At 38.1% G+C, this 17795-nt stretch overlaps 1 protein-coding gene across 1 annotated transcript in view; it reads left to right on the top strand.

Moving 5' to 3' along the window:
* The window catches only part of Prex2 (phosphatidylinositol-3,4,5-trisphosphate dependent Rac exchange factor 2), a 288123-nt gene that overhangs the window by 88877 nt on the left and 181451 nt on the right, over window positions 1–17795 (top strand). The window contains exons 7-8 of the mRNA XM_074068562.1: window positions 709–842; window positions 5526–5629. Coding sequence (XP_073924663.1) covers window positions 709–842; window positions 5526–5629 — 238 coding nt within the window. The remainder of the gene's footprint in view (window positions 1–708; window positions 843–5525; window positions 5630–17795) is intronic.

The raw sequence follows: 17795 nt of genomic DNA, 5'->3' as shown, positions 1-17795 counted from the left end.
TAGAATTTTAAAAGATCTCTCTTTATAAATATATTCTAGTGCTTCATAAGTTTTCCCAAGAAACTGCTGTGATATGGAAATGATTCTCCTTTGAAACGCCCATCTCTGTGTCATTCTTGTCAGTTTTCTTCCACTGTAAATGGATCTAGCTCTGTTAAATCTGCCTGGCAATGCATCATATTTGAGTGGAGAATTTTCTAGGCTTCATGTCGTCTTTCATCTTTTCCAAGATTGTAGTTTCTTTCTAGAGTCAGTTTGTGCTTTTCTGATTGACATGCAGCATTTAGTTAGCAAGATAAACAAGTTAGACCCCTGTGTTAAGCAGAAAGAACTGATAATGAGTTTAATTTTTATGATATCAGTGAAGTAACCAATGGCTTCATACTACAATGAGGCCAACATGGGATTTAGAATAGGAGAAAATTTTTAGCACATTTCCTGGCATGTTGTAGAAATGATAAAGCCCAATTTTAATATGAGACTTGATTTCAAATAACTACTTGTACTGTTTGAACTTTATCTGGTAACATATATTACTTTTTAATAAAAACAATTATAATTTTAAGAAGTATAATTGCATACAAAAATTTCATTCAGGGATACAAGTGTGGTTCAAAGGTAGAGCACTTGCCTAGGATTCATTCTGCAGTACAGAAAAAATCTCAATCAAGTAATCAGATAACATCATTTTCTCTTTTCCTGACTCAGGGGTCCAACATTACTGACACTTGCACTGAAATGCTGATGTGTGGAGTCTTGCTGAAAATTTCTTCTGGAAATATTCAAGAACGGGTGTTTTTTCTTTTTGATAATCTGTTGGTATACTGCAAAAGAAAACACAGGTAAGGTCATAAACAGGTCACATTTCAGAAATATTTTTTATCCATCTCACAGATGCCTATTTTCCTCCGAGCTTCTCAGAACTCATCACCTCACAAGTGAACTGCTTCATATCTGTTCTGGCTTCCCTCTTTGCCTGCTTGTTAGCCCTTACTGAAAGGTCACTATCATCTCATGAGTCACATACCTGCATAGCCTGTAGAAGAGGTTGTTGTGTTTTCTCCATTTCCTGATTCTCCTTGAACCATTTCCTTCTTTTTCTTTGAGAATCTTGGCACATGTGTAGTTCAGGCCATCAGTCTTCCTGTCTACTGACTTCTCTGTTGACTCGCTTGTTCAGAATGCTATCTATCTCCCTGGTGCACAAATTCATTGGTTCCTTGAGCTCTTGGGTCACTTTCTATCTTATTCTTATTGTTTGGGGGTTGTTCAAAATTCACGTAGATGATCGATCTAGAATTCTGGACCCTAAAGCCCCCAGTCTTTTCCCTTCCATTATATCTGAGCCACAGTCATACCAGTAGCTTGTTACCATTAGCAGCTATGAAATTGAAATGCCCATTTCAAACATCCCAACCTGAATATCATCCCTCATCCGCCTAGCTCTCCTCCTCTCATATGCCCAATTACATTATTCTTTGACTTACTGATCCTGTAGCACCAAACATCGTCCAATACCTTCAATCACAAGAAAAAGAGATGTAGCTTACTTTAAGTCATAGTCTGTCCCATCTCTCTTCTCTCTTTCACAGCAGACTTTTTTTTTTTGAGAATTTTATTGTATCACTTTTTCCATTTCCCCACTTCTCGTTCTCCCCATAATACATTCAGTGAGACTTTAGTCCTATTTTGCTCCACTATGCTGCTGAGGTCAAAAGAACGACTGTCTTTCCTATTCTGTTGGTCACATTTCTACTCTTTAAGGTTTTACTTGTTTTGTTAGCAACATTTAACTTAGTTGAGTATTCTAAAGACACTAACTGTATCTGGGGCACATTAGCTGCTGTAGATAGGGCACATGCATCTGAAAGGTAAAGCAGGTGGTTGAAAATGCAGGATTTTAAGTGACTCTATATGGCCAAGTTGAGAAGTCAGGAAACTAGCCAAACATCTTCTGGTAGAGTGCTGATAATAGACACAAAGCTGATTTATAAAGTAGAATTAAGGGAGCATCATTCTTTATCTCTTGGAAAGGATTTTCCTAAGTTAGTGAAAATTTGGCAACTGTGTTGATGTTTGGCTGCTATGTGGATTGTAGTATTAGAATTCTTTCACTGGAGATAGTAAAAAGTTCAATAACAGTGGTAAAAAGGAATAAGTTAGGAATAGAGCCGAAAGAATATTAGGTTGTTGGCATCTCTATCTTAATGAGATTTTAAAAAATTCCTGTTTTCTTTTTCTTTTTCTTTTCTTTCCTTTTTTTTTTTTTTTGAGATAAAGTCTTGCTATGGTCTCAGCTCCTGGGCTCCAGGAAAGTACAAATAGGAGGACATTGCAGTCCAGGCTGGCCTGGGCATAAATTGGTATCCTACCTCAAAAATAGTCAACACAAAAAGTGTTAGCAGAGTGGCTCATTGGTAGAATGCCTGCCTAGCAGGCATTAGGCCCTGAGTTATAATGTAAAGCAAGGTGTTTGGATGGAATTGTTAAAAGTGTCCATTTGAGAATGGGATCTTTTTATCATTAAATTCATCTTATCCTAATTATATATATGCCTGACATCAAACTAGATTATATATTATAATTATATATTATAATATATATATAATTATATATATGCCTGACATCAAAATTAACATCACTGTACAAATAATGATATGGTTTTAAGACTATAATTGTTAAGTAAGTAAAACAGCAGAAAAAAATTTACTAAATTAGAATCTTGCTGTGTAGAAAATAATGAATGTATGACATGAACCACATAGTGGTTAGAAGTGGAAATGACTAAAGAGTTTGATGTGTTCACTTCCTCCCAGAATTGGAGAAGCCCTCTTTTCCCTTTATTTAGAATATGCCCCATCTCCTTTACTAATGTCAGCTTAACTTAGATTTTTAAGATCTAGACAGCCTTTGGAAAGTATGAGTGAACAGCTTCTCCCAAATTCCCATAATTACAAGAGCCAGGGGCCTGATTGACTTACTTAATTCTAGAGTTATAATCTTTCAAGAGTGGGCTGCTAGATTAGGCATCCCATCTGTGGATCTTTTGATGATTTTTTAGGAGAGACTAGTTTTAAAATAATACGATGATAGCGTATTTCGGATTTTGCAATTCATACTTTACGTATGGTAGTTTCTAAAACATATACCCATTTTGTAGATAGCAATAATTTATTCATCATAACTGCTGCATAATGTCTCATTGGTTTAATAATCACATCCATTTAGTCACAATTTAACTGTTCCTTCTCCGATCATTGGCGTTTAGGGCTTGTTTCCAGGTTTTCTGCTGTTGTACATATATCCTGGTAATCATAAAACACATGATTAGGAGTGAAATGAAAGAATAAAGATATCTAAATATGATGTATTATCATTTAGAGCTAAATTATTTGGAGACCATAAGTTTCTTAATCTTTATACTTCAATAGAGTCATTTTCTTAAGAATCCAAGATCTCTCAATTTAAACCAAGTATTATAGTATTGATCAGACACTTGTTAGTATTTCATATTGGGCATCAGTATCTATATGTCAAGATAAATATAAAGAGCCTTATAAAGTGCAAAGCAGGATAACAGAGAAAATTAATACTTTGGAAAAAAGGACCCAATGGTGGATTGTTATTATTCTTCTACCTGTTGTCAAGGATCTTGAGCCTTTTACACATGACTGAATCATCTAAGAATGATTTATAAACTTAAGAATAAGATATCAACTATCAAGAAATTCTTTTTTGAAACTTACCATGATAGTATTTGGTATCTGGTACCAAATATATAATTATATATAAGTGTCTGGTAAAATATATAATTACCTGCATATTAATCTACTTAACACAAATGTACAAATGATGAGATGTGGCTTTAGGACTGTAATTATCAAATAAGAAACAGGGAAAGTTTTGCAAAATTTAAATCCTGCTATTTAGCAAATACCTTATTCAATGTATAACATGAACCAAGTACATTTAGACATCTGAACTTCTGTGATGTCAATTTTCATAGCTACCTGACCTGAATTCCTGATTTATAGCAGTTAAATGTTTAGAGATTGCTATCGACATGAACATGGGAAATGCATAATGAAGAAGATTGGGGGCTGACAGAGTTTCTAGTTGGGTTAATTAATCAGTTAGGTTTCTTTCTTTCTTTTTTTTCTGGCAGTACTGGGGTCAGTACCTGCTAGGCTGATTTTCTATCACTAAAGCTACATCTCCTGCCTTTTTGGCTCTGGTTATTTTAGAGATAAATTCTTACTTTCTGCTCAGGCATGCCTGGACATGATCCTCTATGTATGCTTCCTGCCATAGCAGAGATGACAGGTGCGTGTCACTACGCTTTTTTTCTGTTGAGATGGGAACTCATGAACAGTTGTTTGTTTATTTGTTTTTTGCCTGAGCTGGCTTGGAACCATGATCCAAGAGAGACTGGAAATCTCAGCCTTTCAAGTAGCTAAGATTACAGGTATGAGCCACTGTTGCTGACTAGTTTATTTTCTTTAGTTGTGACAAAATGAGGGATTAAGACAGAAGCTAGGCATGTGTAGTGCTTTCTAAGGAAGGAAGCCTGGGATGGTGTCAGCATCTCAAGACACCTTTCTGTGTCCACCTTTCTACTTTGGGACAGGAATTTAACTGTAAATGAGAGGGGGGGAGACATTGCAGGTGGTGGTCAGGTGCATCTTAATTTGTGTTAGATGTGTCTGTGTAAAATGGTAGATTAATCATTAAATTGTTAGCCAGATTTTGTCAGTGAGTAAAGTTGAAGAGTCTAGGTCAGACATTTTTTACTGCCCTTGAATCATTTTGAGACTCTGTCCTGTTCAATAATTCTAATTCATGTAGCCACTTAATTCATGTTTATAAATGTTCATCTGTAAACCTGGAGGTTTTACTTTGTTACATACTTTCTAAAATTAAAGGCTAACAACAGACACAGTATACATAAAGTTTTAAAGCATTTTGATTATTTTAAAAATAAGCAAAACTTTTAGGCAGTATTTTGCATGTATGAAGAGGCTCGTCCAACAAGTATACAGTGATCGTATCATAAAAACTATATAGGAAAAATATTTTTACAGCTGGAAATCACTTAGCTTAAGAACTTCCAGCATAGTTTCTCTGAAGACAGATCAGAACTAATTGAGTTTGTTTACCAGGGCTTAAAAAAATGGGAATCACCAGCTACTTCAAAGTGAGAAGATACAAAATTAAAATAACCAATCTCTAGTGTCAGTTAGTTTGTTTGGCATTGGAGATGTCCTGTGCAGAAGAACAGTACGTGCCTCTCTCCCACCTGTCCATGGTCTTCAGCCCAAGCTTCAGTTGATTTGGAAAACCAGTGTGTCAATACGCCTGTAAAGCAGCTGGTATTGTAACAAATGGGAGGACGCAAGAAAATCACCAAGCATCAGATACTTCTGATAATGTTCAATGAGTTCGTGCTGTTTTCTTAAAAGATGTTACTTTACCATTGTTTTGCCTTAAGTTTAGTAACAAATCTTTGTGGTTTCCTTCATTTTAAGACGGTTGAAGAATAGCAAAGCCTCCACAGATGGACACCGGTACCTTTTTCGTGGCAGGATCAATACTGAGGTGATGGAGGTGGAGAATGTGGACAATGGAACAGGTGAGTGATCAGTGAGGCAAATGCCCGTAATAAATGCCCTCATAATCCAGAGTCCTCATCTGAATAATTTACCTGCAGAGCACTACAGCTGACAAGCAGTATGTTACAGCAGTAAGGCAGAGGGAGGAGAAAGGTGAGACGAAGGAGTGTGGGATTTGAGAAAGTGGAAAATAATGTTTGGCCGAAACACACCTAGCATTAAACAAATGAAAAAGCCCCAGAGAGATGGCTAAGCTGTGTTCTACCTGAGAATGCCCATGTTGTTTTTATCTCGCACACATTCACAATTCCTGGTACACCAGTACTTGTGAGTGAATATACAGTGAGAGATTTGATTGTTTAAGTTATCCTATGTCTTACAAGTATAGGTATGACATTTTATTCCTATACTATATTCACCACAGAATAGAACAAACTAGATTTTTTTTAAAGCTGTACAATTGTTATTCATATAGATAGGCTGTCAGTTTGCTTGTGGAAGAAAATTGTGAGTGGAGGTGATTTGTGTAATTTTAAGTGTTCAAGTACTCTCTTACTCAAAGGCAGTAAATTTCTGCTTTGAAAGTTTTTACAAAGTTCCTTAGGCTGGCCCAGAACTCACTATATAGATTAGATTGACCTTAAGCTACTGTTTTCCTGACTCTGCCTCCTGAGTGCTAAGATTACACGTGTGCACTACCATGGCTGGCTGGATTACTTGTTCTTCTGTTGTTAAATTTTTTGAATTATTTGCATATTCTGGATATTAGTCCTCTGTCTGATGAATAACTGGCAAAGATTTTCTGCCACTCTGCTGGTGTCTCTTTGCTCTGTTGGTTGCTTCCCTTGTTGTACAGAAGCCTTTTGATGGAGTCCCATATGTAAATTATTTCTTTTAATTTCAAAGCTATTGTAGTCCTAATCAGGTAATCATTGCCTGTACCAATGTGTTGAAAGTGTTTTCCTCTAGTAGTTTCAGGTCTTGCTTTAGGGTGTTTGATCATTTTGAATTTGGTTTTTGTACAGGGTGAGAAGTAGGGATCTACTTTCAATCTTCTTTGTGGAGTTCCAGTTTTCCCAGCAGCATTAATGGAAAAGGCAGTCTTTTTTCCAAAGTATGTTTTTGGTACTGTTGTCAAGAATCACATGGATATGGATGAGTTGTTTTACTTATGGGTTCCTCTATTCTATTCCATTTGTTGACATGTCTATTTCTATGCCAGTCCCATACTGTCTTTGCTACGATGTCTCTGCTGTATGTTTTAAAATCAGGTAATGTTATGTGTCCAGCACTTCTCTTTTTTCTCAAGATTACTTTGACTATTAGGACCTTTTGTAGTTCCTTATGAATTTTTCAATTACTTTTTCGAGTTCTGTGAGGAAGTAGAAGGTTATCTGTAGATAACCTTCTCTAGTGCAGCCATTTTAATAATATTAATTCTCCCTATCTATGAACATGGGAGGTCTTTCTTTCTTCAAGTGTCCTCAATTTCTTTCTTCAGTGTTTAATAATTAATTTTCATTGTAAAAGTTTTCACTTCCTCCATAAGGATTATTTTATTTTTATTTTTGGTGGTACTGGAGTTTAACTTAGGGCCTCACTCGTCTCACTCTTGTTAAGACAGGCACTCTACCACCTGAGCCATTCTCCCACTCCTTTTATACTGTAGCTATATTTTGGGTAGGGTCTCATGTTTTTTGCCTAGGTCTGGCCTTGGACTGTGATCCTCTTACCTATGCCTCTCCTGTAGTTGGGATTACAGGCATGTGCTACCCCACCCACCTGGTTAGGTTTATTAGTAGGGTTTTCTCTTTCTTTCTCTCTCTTTCTTTTATATTGTGAATAGGATTGTTTTCCTGATTTCTTTCTCAGAGAGGCAATATTGATGTATAGAAAATGTATTAATTTTTGTATTTTGATTTTGTATAATGCTACTTTGATGAATTCCTCAGGATTCTTTAGTGTTTTCTAACTATATAAAATCTCATTGTCTGCACATAGTGATAATTCAAAAATTATGTGCTCTTGGTTCCATTTTGGTAAGTGATATGTGAGTAGAAATTTGTCCACTTCTTCTAGATTTTCCATTTTACCAACATACAATTTTTTAAAGTTTTCCCTTGTGGGAAAAATTTCTCTAATATTCCTATGGTTTTCAGTGGTATGTTCCCATTTTTTTCACCTCTAATTTTAATTATTTGGGTCTTCTTTCTCTTTCTTTTTTTTTTATTCTTTTACCTTGTACCCCTGCATCTTTGTCCACACCAATTATTCATAGGTTTCATCTTTTAATCATGTCTCATAGGTCATACCAGATGTCCAAGGCAGGACATATATTCTGATTATAATTTGTAACACTTCTCTTCATTACTGTCTGAATATGATAATTCATCAACACCTGATGTTCTTTGCTCTGCATGATCTAGTCAATGGGTGATGCTTTCAAATGAGATTTTTATTTGGCTTATTGGGCTTTTCATTTTCAAGATTTCTGTTTGATTCTTTTTCAGAATCTTTATCTCTTTATTGAATTGTTACTTTATATCCTGTATTGTTTTCCTTAATTCATTTGCTTGTTTAAGTGTATTCTCTTTGAATTCATTGGTCATTTTAAAAAATTAGACTTTTGATTTCTTTGCCCAGAATTTTGTTTACTTTGGTTTCTTCGGATACAGTTACTATGGACTTTGGAAGAGTTCACTTGCCTTGTTTTTTCATATGTTTTGTGTGTCTCTACATGGAGATTTGCCTGTCTGCTAAGATAGATGTCTCTTGCACTTGCATGTGAGTCTCTTTTGTGAGAAGCCTATTGTTGAGGGCTTTTTCTCTACCTCTGCTCAGAAAGGAGAGAACAAACTATAGGAGAACACAAAACAATCAAAAGAGCCACTATACCACTAAAAACAATGGAAAAGATAAGAGCAAAAATAATAATTATAAACTAAAAAGTTAAAAGTTAAGGGAAACATAATAGTAATAATATAATTTTAAAAAGTGAGGTGAGGAAAGGGAAAAGAGAAAGAAGTGGAGTGGGGAGAAAATGAGAAAGAGGAAAACAGCAATAGATAAACAAAGTCCAATTAAAGAATAATAAAAGTGGAGGAAAAGATGGCAGATTACAGACAGGCATACACACACATACACACACACGCATGCATGCATACACACCACATTCCTGTGTGTCCATGAATCAAAACTAAAATCTTGAGTACATGGTATAAGAGGATAGATGGGCAAGTTAGTAAGTTAGGTCAAGACACCAGTAAAAGAGTAGACAGCTAGTGACTGGAGAAAATAAAGAAAATATAGAACTTTAGATCTATAAAAGAAACAAAGAGAAAACGTTGCTTGGAAGAGCCCAGAACTGCCTCTTGGAAATGGGACTGGATCTGTTCTACCTCTCAACCATGCTATCCTGGTTTCTTTTTTCTTTCTATATTTGTTTTGATTTACTTCTGGTAAATGTCACCTGCTTGTGTCACCCTGTGATCAAAATAACTGTATCGAGAGCTAAACACAAATCAGCAAGCCTTTCCCTGGTCACTGGTCAGAGGCTGACAAGCAACTTTGTCCTTCTGTTCCAGGAAAAAGGAGTGAGCAAGCTGGTTGGACTACACTCTAATCTTCTACACCCCTAAATGTACTGCTCCACTCAGTGTGTATAAGTGACTACAGCTACCCATCAGAGACAGGGGCTTCTACACCTGGTTCTGGTCTGGAGGGCAGTTGAAGTCACTCAGTGACTGGGTCTCACACTTTAAACAAAGGGTGGGTGGGTGACCTAAGAAGGCAGTCACTGGAAAGAGAAAGTCAGCTGGCTACTACCCTAAACCCATTGTCCAACCTAGCAGGCATATGTATACATACAAGTTACAGAAACTACTCACACATCATTTTGTAAATGAAACATTATACTGGGGACCTAGGTGGAAAAGGGAAAAATCTCACTGTAGACAATATGACCTTTGAGAGTGGCAGAGTGCTCCCTCACCTACTAGCTGTGCTCATAGACCCCTCACCCATGCCCAAGTACTACCTCACAGGTCTGGAACTTCCCCAACAAGCACCATCAGAGCAGCTAGGAATTTCTATTTCTCCACAGGACCTGCCCTGCCTGACTCTAGCAGCTGCCACTTGTCCAAAGCCTAAACTTACCATGAAACACCACACACAGGCTGCACCCCAAGGGAATTCTAGGAAGTCTGGGGCCCAGATGAGATTCATGAGTAAACATAGTGGGGAACAACAGACAGAAAGTAGAGGACCACAGACTGGAGGGGAACATCCACTGTACTGACGGAGCCTAACAGGCACACACTCTTCTCTTCAACAAAGATAAAAAACTGATTTTTATTTTTTCTATTTTTCTTTTACAGAGTTTTCCATTGGTTAATTCTACCTCATTTTTAAATTATTAAGTTTTCTATCCCTTTGCAATTCCTGAATATAATATCTTTCACAATAATTTAACTAGATTCCTGCATACTACTAGTTTATCTTCAGCCCACACACTTCACCCCCCTGCTCCCCATTTTCCTTTTTCCTTATTTTACCTCCATTATTTTTACTACTTAATTTTAACTCCCACACAAATATTTTTTCCTAACCCCCACCATAAAATATAAGAATGCCATTGTCTTTCATATATAACACGATTGGTGATATAGATGACGTCACCAATGGTTTTTGACTTCATGTAATTATTTGGTTTGGTATTGAATTGGGGAATTTGTTGTTATTCCCCCAGACCAGTGATGAGAAAGAACACATTAACCCTACTACTGCTCAGTCCTGACAGAACATAAAGACAGACTTTAGGTAATTAAAAACTTCCAATCAACAACTTGACTTCAGATGAGCAACATTCAAAGCAGAAACACAAGAAAAATGAAAAGGCAAAGCAGCATGACCCTGCAAAATGTTAACAATCACACAACAAAAGATCTGAATGATGAAATTGGATGAAATCTCAAATATTGAATTAAAAAAAATGTTGATAAAAATGATCAAGGAGATAAAAGAGGGCACGTATAAATACCTCAATAGAATCACAGAGAGTGCAAATAAACAACTAAATTATTTAAAAGAGGATATAAATAAACAGCTAAATGAAATAAGGAAAGCACTGATGCAAGACATGAAAGAGGAATTCAATAAAGATATAGAAATCCTGAAAAAAAGTCAAGCCAAAGTTCTATAGATGAAAATCTATATAAGTCAAGTAAAAAATCCAATTTAAAGCCTCTCCAGCAGACTGAACCAGATGGAAGACATTATTTATATAACAGGAACATGAGATAAAGATAAAGAAAAAAGAATGAAGAAGTATGATCTGAGTATGCAAGGGCTCTGGACTCTATTCAAAGACCAAGCCCTATAAATCATGGATGCTGAAGAAGAAGAGGTACAGCTAATGGCCTAGGAAACATTCAGTAAAGTAATAGCAGAAAACTTCTTAAATCTTGAGAAAGACATGTCTGTCCTGGGATAGGGCACTTTTAGGATGACATATTAGACCAGACTAGAACCTCCCCAGGTTATATTATAGTTAAAACACTAAGTATAGAGAGTAAGGAAAGAATACTGAAAGTTGCAAGGGAAAAATACCAAATTACCTGTAAAGGCAGGCCCAACAGAATAACAGCAGATTTCTCAACAGAAACCTTGAAGATAACCAACAAAAAATGCTAGCAAGGAGTAGGGGAAAAGGTGGGAATCTAGTTAGTGTAGCCGCTATGGAAATCAGTATGGAAGTTCCTTAAACTCTAATGATAGAACTACCATATGCTGTACCACTATATGCTGTACCACTCCTGAGCATATAGTTGAAGGAATGCAGTCAACATATAGTTGAGGTACCTGAACATCCATGTTTATTGCAGCAGTACTTAAAATAGGGATCAGTCTAGGTGCCAAAAACTGATGAATGGATAAAGAAAATGTGACACACACACACACACACACACACACACACACACACACACATACATATGTATATGTATATATGTATGTATGCAAAATAGAGTATTACTCAGCCATAAAAAAAATGAAATTAATGTTGTTTGTAGGAAAATGGATGGTTCATGATGTTAAGTGAAACAAGCCAGACAGATAAAGAGGGCTATCCCACATCTCTCTCTCATATGTGGAATGTAGTTAGCATTAAAAGTGAATGACAGGAATATAAAACAGGCTCTGTCTGGGGATGGGCACAAGTGGGAGGGAGAATGTGAAAGGAGAGGGTGTAGGGAGGTGAACATGGTTAAAGTACTTTATACACCTTTACGTAAGCAGAACAGGAAACCTCCTGAAATTGTTTTAAGAAGGGGATGGGAGATGAGAAGGAGTGACAGAGGGGGTGAATTTAATCAGAGTCCATTGCATGCATATATGGAATATCACTATGAAACCCCTTTGTACAGCTAATATATGCTAATAGAACATTTAAAAGAATAAAAAATAAAATTAGATTAGAAAGAAAAAAGTGTCAAAAATTCCTCCTGGCCAAGGTACTTGGGCTAGAGAAGTTTCCTCCTGGAAACTTCTAAGATTGCAACGTGCCAAGAATGGAGGGGAAGGCTAGTGCACGCTTGAGACCTATTGTAACGCCTCTCAGCTGCTCCAAAGAGGCTGTGATTGTTAAACTTGATTGCATTGAGAAGGGCCTGGATTGGCAAAGCACACTTCTGGTGTGTCCCCGAGGGCATTTCCAGAGATTTTTAACTAAGGGGGGAAGACCCGCCCTGGATGTGGGCAGTGGTGTCATTCCATAGGCTGGGATCCCGGATGGAATAAAAGAGGAAAAAGGAAAAAGCCTGAGAACAGGCATTTTCTCTCTCTGCTTCCTGATTGCCATGTTGTGAGCCTCTCCACGCCTTTACCCTCCCTGCCATGCTGGACGGAAACCTCTGAAGCCGTGAGCCAAAATAATTCCTTCCTCTCTTCAGTTGCTTTCTCAGGTATTTTGTCACAACAATGAAAAGACTCACAATACCCCGGTGCTGTGTGGAGGCCGAGCCCTGCCCTGCCTTTCCCACAGGCTGGAGGTTAAGGGTCTGCTGTGTGAGGCAAGGCTGTTTACTCCAGAGGCAATTTTTGCACTCAGAACTTGGCAGCCCCAATGAGTTTCAGTGGCACTTGGACCAGGCAGGAGCTCCCTTGCTCCTGAGGTCCCTAGACTGGGTGTGGGGTGGGGCACGGTAATGCCCAAGCCACAGTGAATCCCTAAATAACCTTGGAGACTGGGGAAACAGACTTCTAAGTTCCATGCATCAAGGTCACTGGGGAAGCCCGGCAATTGGCCTGCCTCAGCACCAGAACCAGAACCAGAACCAGAATCCACACTACAAACCCCAGCACCTGGTCCCACTCCTCACTGCTGCAGGCCACCCATGCCTTGCCATCCACAGCCCCAGCTCCTTGCTGTTTGCTTTTTGAACTTCTCATTGTCTCTTGCTGTTAGAGCTTCCTCTTTCTCACAGTTGTCTCTCCCAGAGCCAGCAACCACCAGGTCACTGCTGCAAGGTGGCCCACCCCAGGGACCCTGAGTTGCAGTTCCATGTTTTCTGATCCTGGAACAGTAGCTCAGTCCCAAACAATAGATTCTCTCAAAAGATGGCACTGGGTTCTAGCACTCTGAGGGACTGCCAACAATGCAATGGACTTTTTTCTCCACAGCTAGCTTGATGTGCAGGAGGAGTTGCTTTCAGAAGGAATGCAGAGGATTTAAAGCTTGCAAGAGCTGTGCATTTTTGCCACAGTTCCAACTACCGCTCTGCCTTTGTCACTGGAATGGACTGCACTTTCCGGGCCCCACCTGTGCTGCAGGCATCAGATTCCTCTCCCCCTGCTGGGGATCTGGAGTTGGAGTTTTTAGCATTGCTTGAAACTTCACTCTGAATTGCCTTTCTGCTTCCTTGTGCTGTTTTAGCTTTCTTGATCTCTGAGAACACTACTTCTCTTTCTCTCCTCAGAAAGTAGCTTCTCCTTTTTGCCCTGACTCTTCTCACTAGCAGAGTAGTGCAAAAGATCCTTCTGTGCTGCTATCTTACCTCAGAGCCTCTTTCTGCCTTTGTGAGCCTAACAAACGGTCAAGTACTTAGAGTGTCATGATTGTGACAGGAAGGGGAAAACACAAGCAAAGGAGCAACGCTCAGGTTGTGCCTGAGGCTGGGTGTGCACTTGGGCATTGTGTGGAGAGCTTCCTTCTTGGCTAATGGTGGGAGAGAGTGTATACAGCTGGCCCAAGTAGCTATTTAAGCCATTTTAAATCTGGTTCTATGCTGCGGGCTGTAATACAGTTATAAATACTCCCATGTTATCATGTAGACCCAGAAGGCTATCTTTCCATAGCAAGAGTGTTTCTAAGAAGGTGGCAGTAATTCATTTTGTGCTTTGTAAGAAGAATGTAATGATATTTAGGAATGTTGTTAAAATGTCGAGCTATCATGTCTCAGTAACCTGAATGTTCAAGAGGACATCTAAAACCTTGCTTTGCTCTGGAGTTGGGAGGATGTTAGATGTTAACAGAAGGACACTCAAAACCTCCACTTTGTTTTTCTTTTTTTGTTTTTGGTACAGGATTTTGCCATGTAGTCCAGGCTGGCCTCAAACTCACTATATAATCCAGGCTGGCTTTGAACTCAGCATCCTCCTTCCTCAGCCTCCTGAGTGCTAGATTACATGCTGGGCACCACTCTGTTCTTTATTGGCCCTGTCTATCCCCAATGGAGCCACTCTCTCCTTTCCTTTAGTACTTTCTTTATGTACCTGCCTCTTTATGTACTTTTCCACTGGTGTAGAGCTCCTGGGCTTACTTCCTGAAGGATTGAATGTCTACTCCTCCATTCTCCAGACATGATTGCTACCATCTGCACTGCTGGTGGCAGCAAATTTGAATGATGACAACTACAATTGCTGTGCCTATAGGAAATTAGGGCACTAGTTTAGCACTGCAAGAACTCAGGCCTTTGGAGGACAGCATCAGGTGGTAAGGAGTATGATCCTGTGAGGGATCTACACAAATGGCCATGGGGTTCAATACCACGAAGAGGTTTTATTGGTACTCATGAGGCCTTCAGGGCCTCAGTTGCTGGGGGAGGGAGCATGTAGAAGAGAGCCTAAGACTCTGGTGGGTATAAACTAGTGGGAAGGCAGGAATTGTCTGATGAGGCCTCTTTGCACAAGTTTGCAAGGCTCAGCTTTCCTTGAAATAAGAGGAAGAAATTCATTATACTGTTTATTACTTACTTAGGGGCTATTATTTTATTTTTTTTCTCCTTGACTATACATTGGCAGTACATTGTAGGCATTTGGCTGCAAATAGTTGTTCTAAGACTCAGTGGGATACCCTCCCCTAGATAGATACCTGCAAGAAAACTGTTGTTTTCTCATGGGTAAATCCAGCCTATACCAGGCTTGGAAAATTCAAAACTAAAGCTTTTGAAGTTGGACAGGATCTTAAAGATATTCTCCGTCAACATTTCAGATGATGGAAATGAGGACAGATGTAAAAAGTAACTCATTCAAGTTTATCCAGCTATTTAGTGCAGTGCTGGGTCTAGGTTAAGTTTGCTAGACTCTCATGTTTTATGCCTTGAAAAATAGGAGAGCAGAGCTTCATACAAGTTTCAGATCACAGATGCCAAATGGAGATCAGTGAAGGAACAGAGTGCTGGGATTGGTTTTGGTTGCATGTTTGTTTCTTCTAAGAGCTGATCTGCGTGCAGCACCTAGTTTTTCCCTCTTCTCTTACTCTGAGGGAATGGAGTTCTGATCCTCATGGGTCAAGGCAGTGCTGAGTAATCTCTACCTGCCAAGTACTGTCCACTCGTGGAGTGGGCCCTGGATGAGTTCCGTGAGGGGATGGGCAAGCATCAGGTTTGTTTTCAACTGCCCCAAACTAAACCTCAAAAACAATACCATATGTAGATATGTTACAAAACCGAGTGAGTTAAGATGTTTTTAAGTATGCTTGGATGTTTTGATGGAAATTTGAATGGAGAAGTTTTCCTTTCATTTGAATCATAGGAATACTGAATTTTTATATACTGTAGGTGTAAGTAGAATGCTTTTCTAAGGAAAAAGCTACCAAACAACTAACTGCAGTGATTTAGCTCAAACTTGCAGAAGGAAGAATTGCATTATGAATGGAAAGCTCTCACCTGACATGTAAATAGCTCAGATCTTTTGAGAAATAAATATGATTGTAATTTTATTTATAAAGCTAAATGATTTTGTGTTATAATGTAGTTATATCTTTATTATAATTAAGTAGTGATTGGCATGCAGAAGTACAAAAATTTATATATTATTTCTTCTATTTATGAAGGATTCTTTTTTTGTGTGTATGTGTGGCAAAAAGGGGATTTGAACTTGGCCTCAAGCTTGCTAGGCAGGCGCTCTACCACAACAGCTTATTTTCTGTCTTAAAGGAAGTTATTAAGGATTAAGTTTCTAGCCAGATTTTCATTCAACCATTCTCTAGATTTAATTCTTGTTTCAGTGGCTCTTTGAAGACTCTTTCTGGGAACATTAGTTTGATTATTATACCATGCAAATACCAACTTAAAAGCAATAGTAGGAGAGCTACGGAACTTCCTAGGGTTAATTTTCATTGTAATTTTCAGAACACAGACTTGGGAAGCCTTACAAAAAGTAGTACTAGATCCTTTGTATTTTCTCTTATAAGGTACATTATTTTTGTGGCTTCACAGAAGGCAAGAATGTTGACTTTTATAAAATGTGGTCCATAGTTCAGGGTTCAGGAAACCATAGATTACATAAGATGGACATTTTTAGTTTTAAGGTGTTCTTTAAAAGTGAACTTTTTTGAAGAAAAATTTCAGCTTTTTATTTTAATTTTTTTGATGGAATTAGAGTTTGAACCCTGGTCCTTGTGCTTGCTGGGCACCTGATCTACCACTTTTAGTTATTTTTTTAGGTAGGGTCTTATTTTTGCCATGGGGCAGTTTCAGACTGTGATCTCCTACCTATGGCTGCCAGCATAGCTGCGATCAAAGGTGTGTGCCAGTACTTCCTGGCTTGTTTGCTGAGATGGGTTCATGTTAACTTTTTGCCTGGTCTAGTCACCATGACCAATAATAAAAAATATTTATTTTTCATATAAATATTTGAAGCCATCTTAAGGTATTTATTACATTGTTTTTATGAAATTAAGTTTTACTTCTAAATGAGATTTAAAAATATTTTCATAAATTTTCCTTTTGGTGCATGTATTTTCAAAGTGTTTAAAAATACGATTTCTATAATTTTTTCATCATTTTTTTCTTTAAGTAAAAGCATCATCTTAACATTAGAGTCAACTTTTTCTCATGCCTTATCACCAAATAAGCCACAGAATAGTGTAATAAATGCAATCTTGCATAAGCTGAATTGAATAATTATTTTTGGTGGCATTGGAGTTTGAACTTGGGCCTCACACTTATGAGGAAGGCGCTCTACCATTTGAACTTCAGCAGCCTTATTTGGTGTTGGGTGTATTTGAGATAGGGTCTTGTGAACTATTCACTTGGAGCTGGCTTTGAACTGTGATCCTCCTGAGCTCTGCCTCCTGAGTAGCTAGGATTACAGGTGTGAGTCACTTTGCCCAGATGAGTTGAATAATTCTTGATTAAAATGACACACTATCTTTACAATATTGAAAAGAGTAGAAGAATGTAATAATTCTTTCTCTTTTTTTTTTGGCAGTACTGGGGCTTGAATTCAAGGCTTCCTGCTTGTTAGGCTGGCACTCTACCACTTGAGCCATACTTCTACCCCTTTTTGCTCGGCTTATTTTTGAGATAGGGTCTTGATGCCTGCCTGGGCTACCCTGGATCATAATCCTCCTATTTTTATGCATCTTCCTGTAGCAGTGATGACAACTTTTTTGGTTCTCGTGAACTTTTTTGCCTGGCTGACCTTGAACCCCAATCCTCCCAATACCGCCTCCTGCATAGCTGTGATGACAGGCTTGAGCCACCGTGCCTGGCTAGTTCTTTCCCTGTACACCTAAAATTTGGATATTATTAATTTGTGGGAATTTATTTGAGAATTCAAAAAGGTTAAGGGATGAGACACTTTTTAAGGTTTTAAAGGGAATTTTTTCTTTTTTTGCCACAAAATACTGTGCTCTTTTGGATTCTAGAAAAATTTCACCTGTTATTTGATAAAAATCAAGGATTT

The sequence above is a fragment of the Castor canadensis genome, chromosome 3, assembly GCF_047511655.1.
Source record: "Castor canadensis chromosome 3, mCasCan1.hap1v2, whole genome shotgun sequence".
In the NCBI taxonomy this organism is placed as follows: Eukaryota; Metazoa; Chordata; class Mammalia; order Rodentia; family Castoridae; genus Castor; species Castor canadensis.
This window is presented reverse-complemented; position numbering and strand designations above follow the sequence as displayed.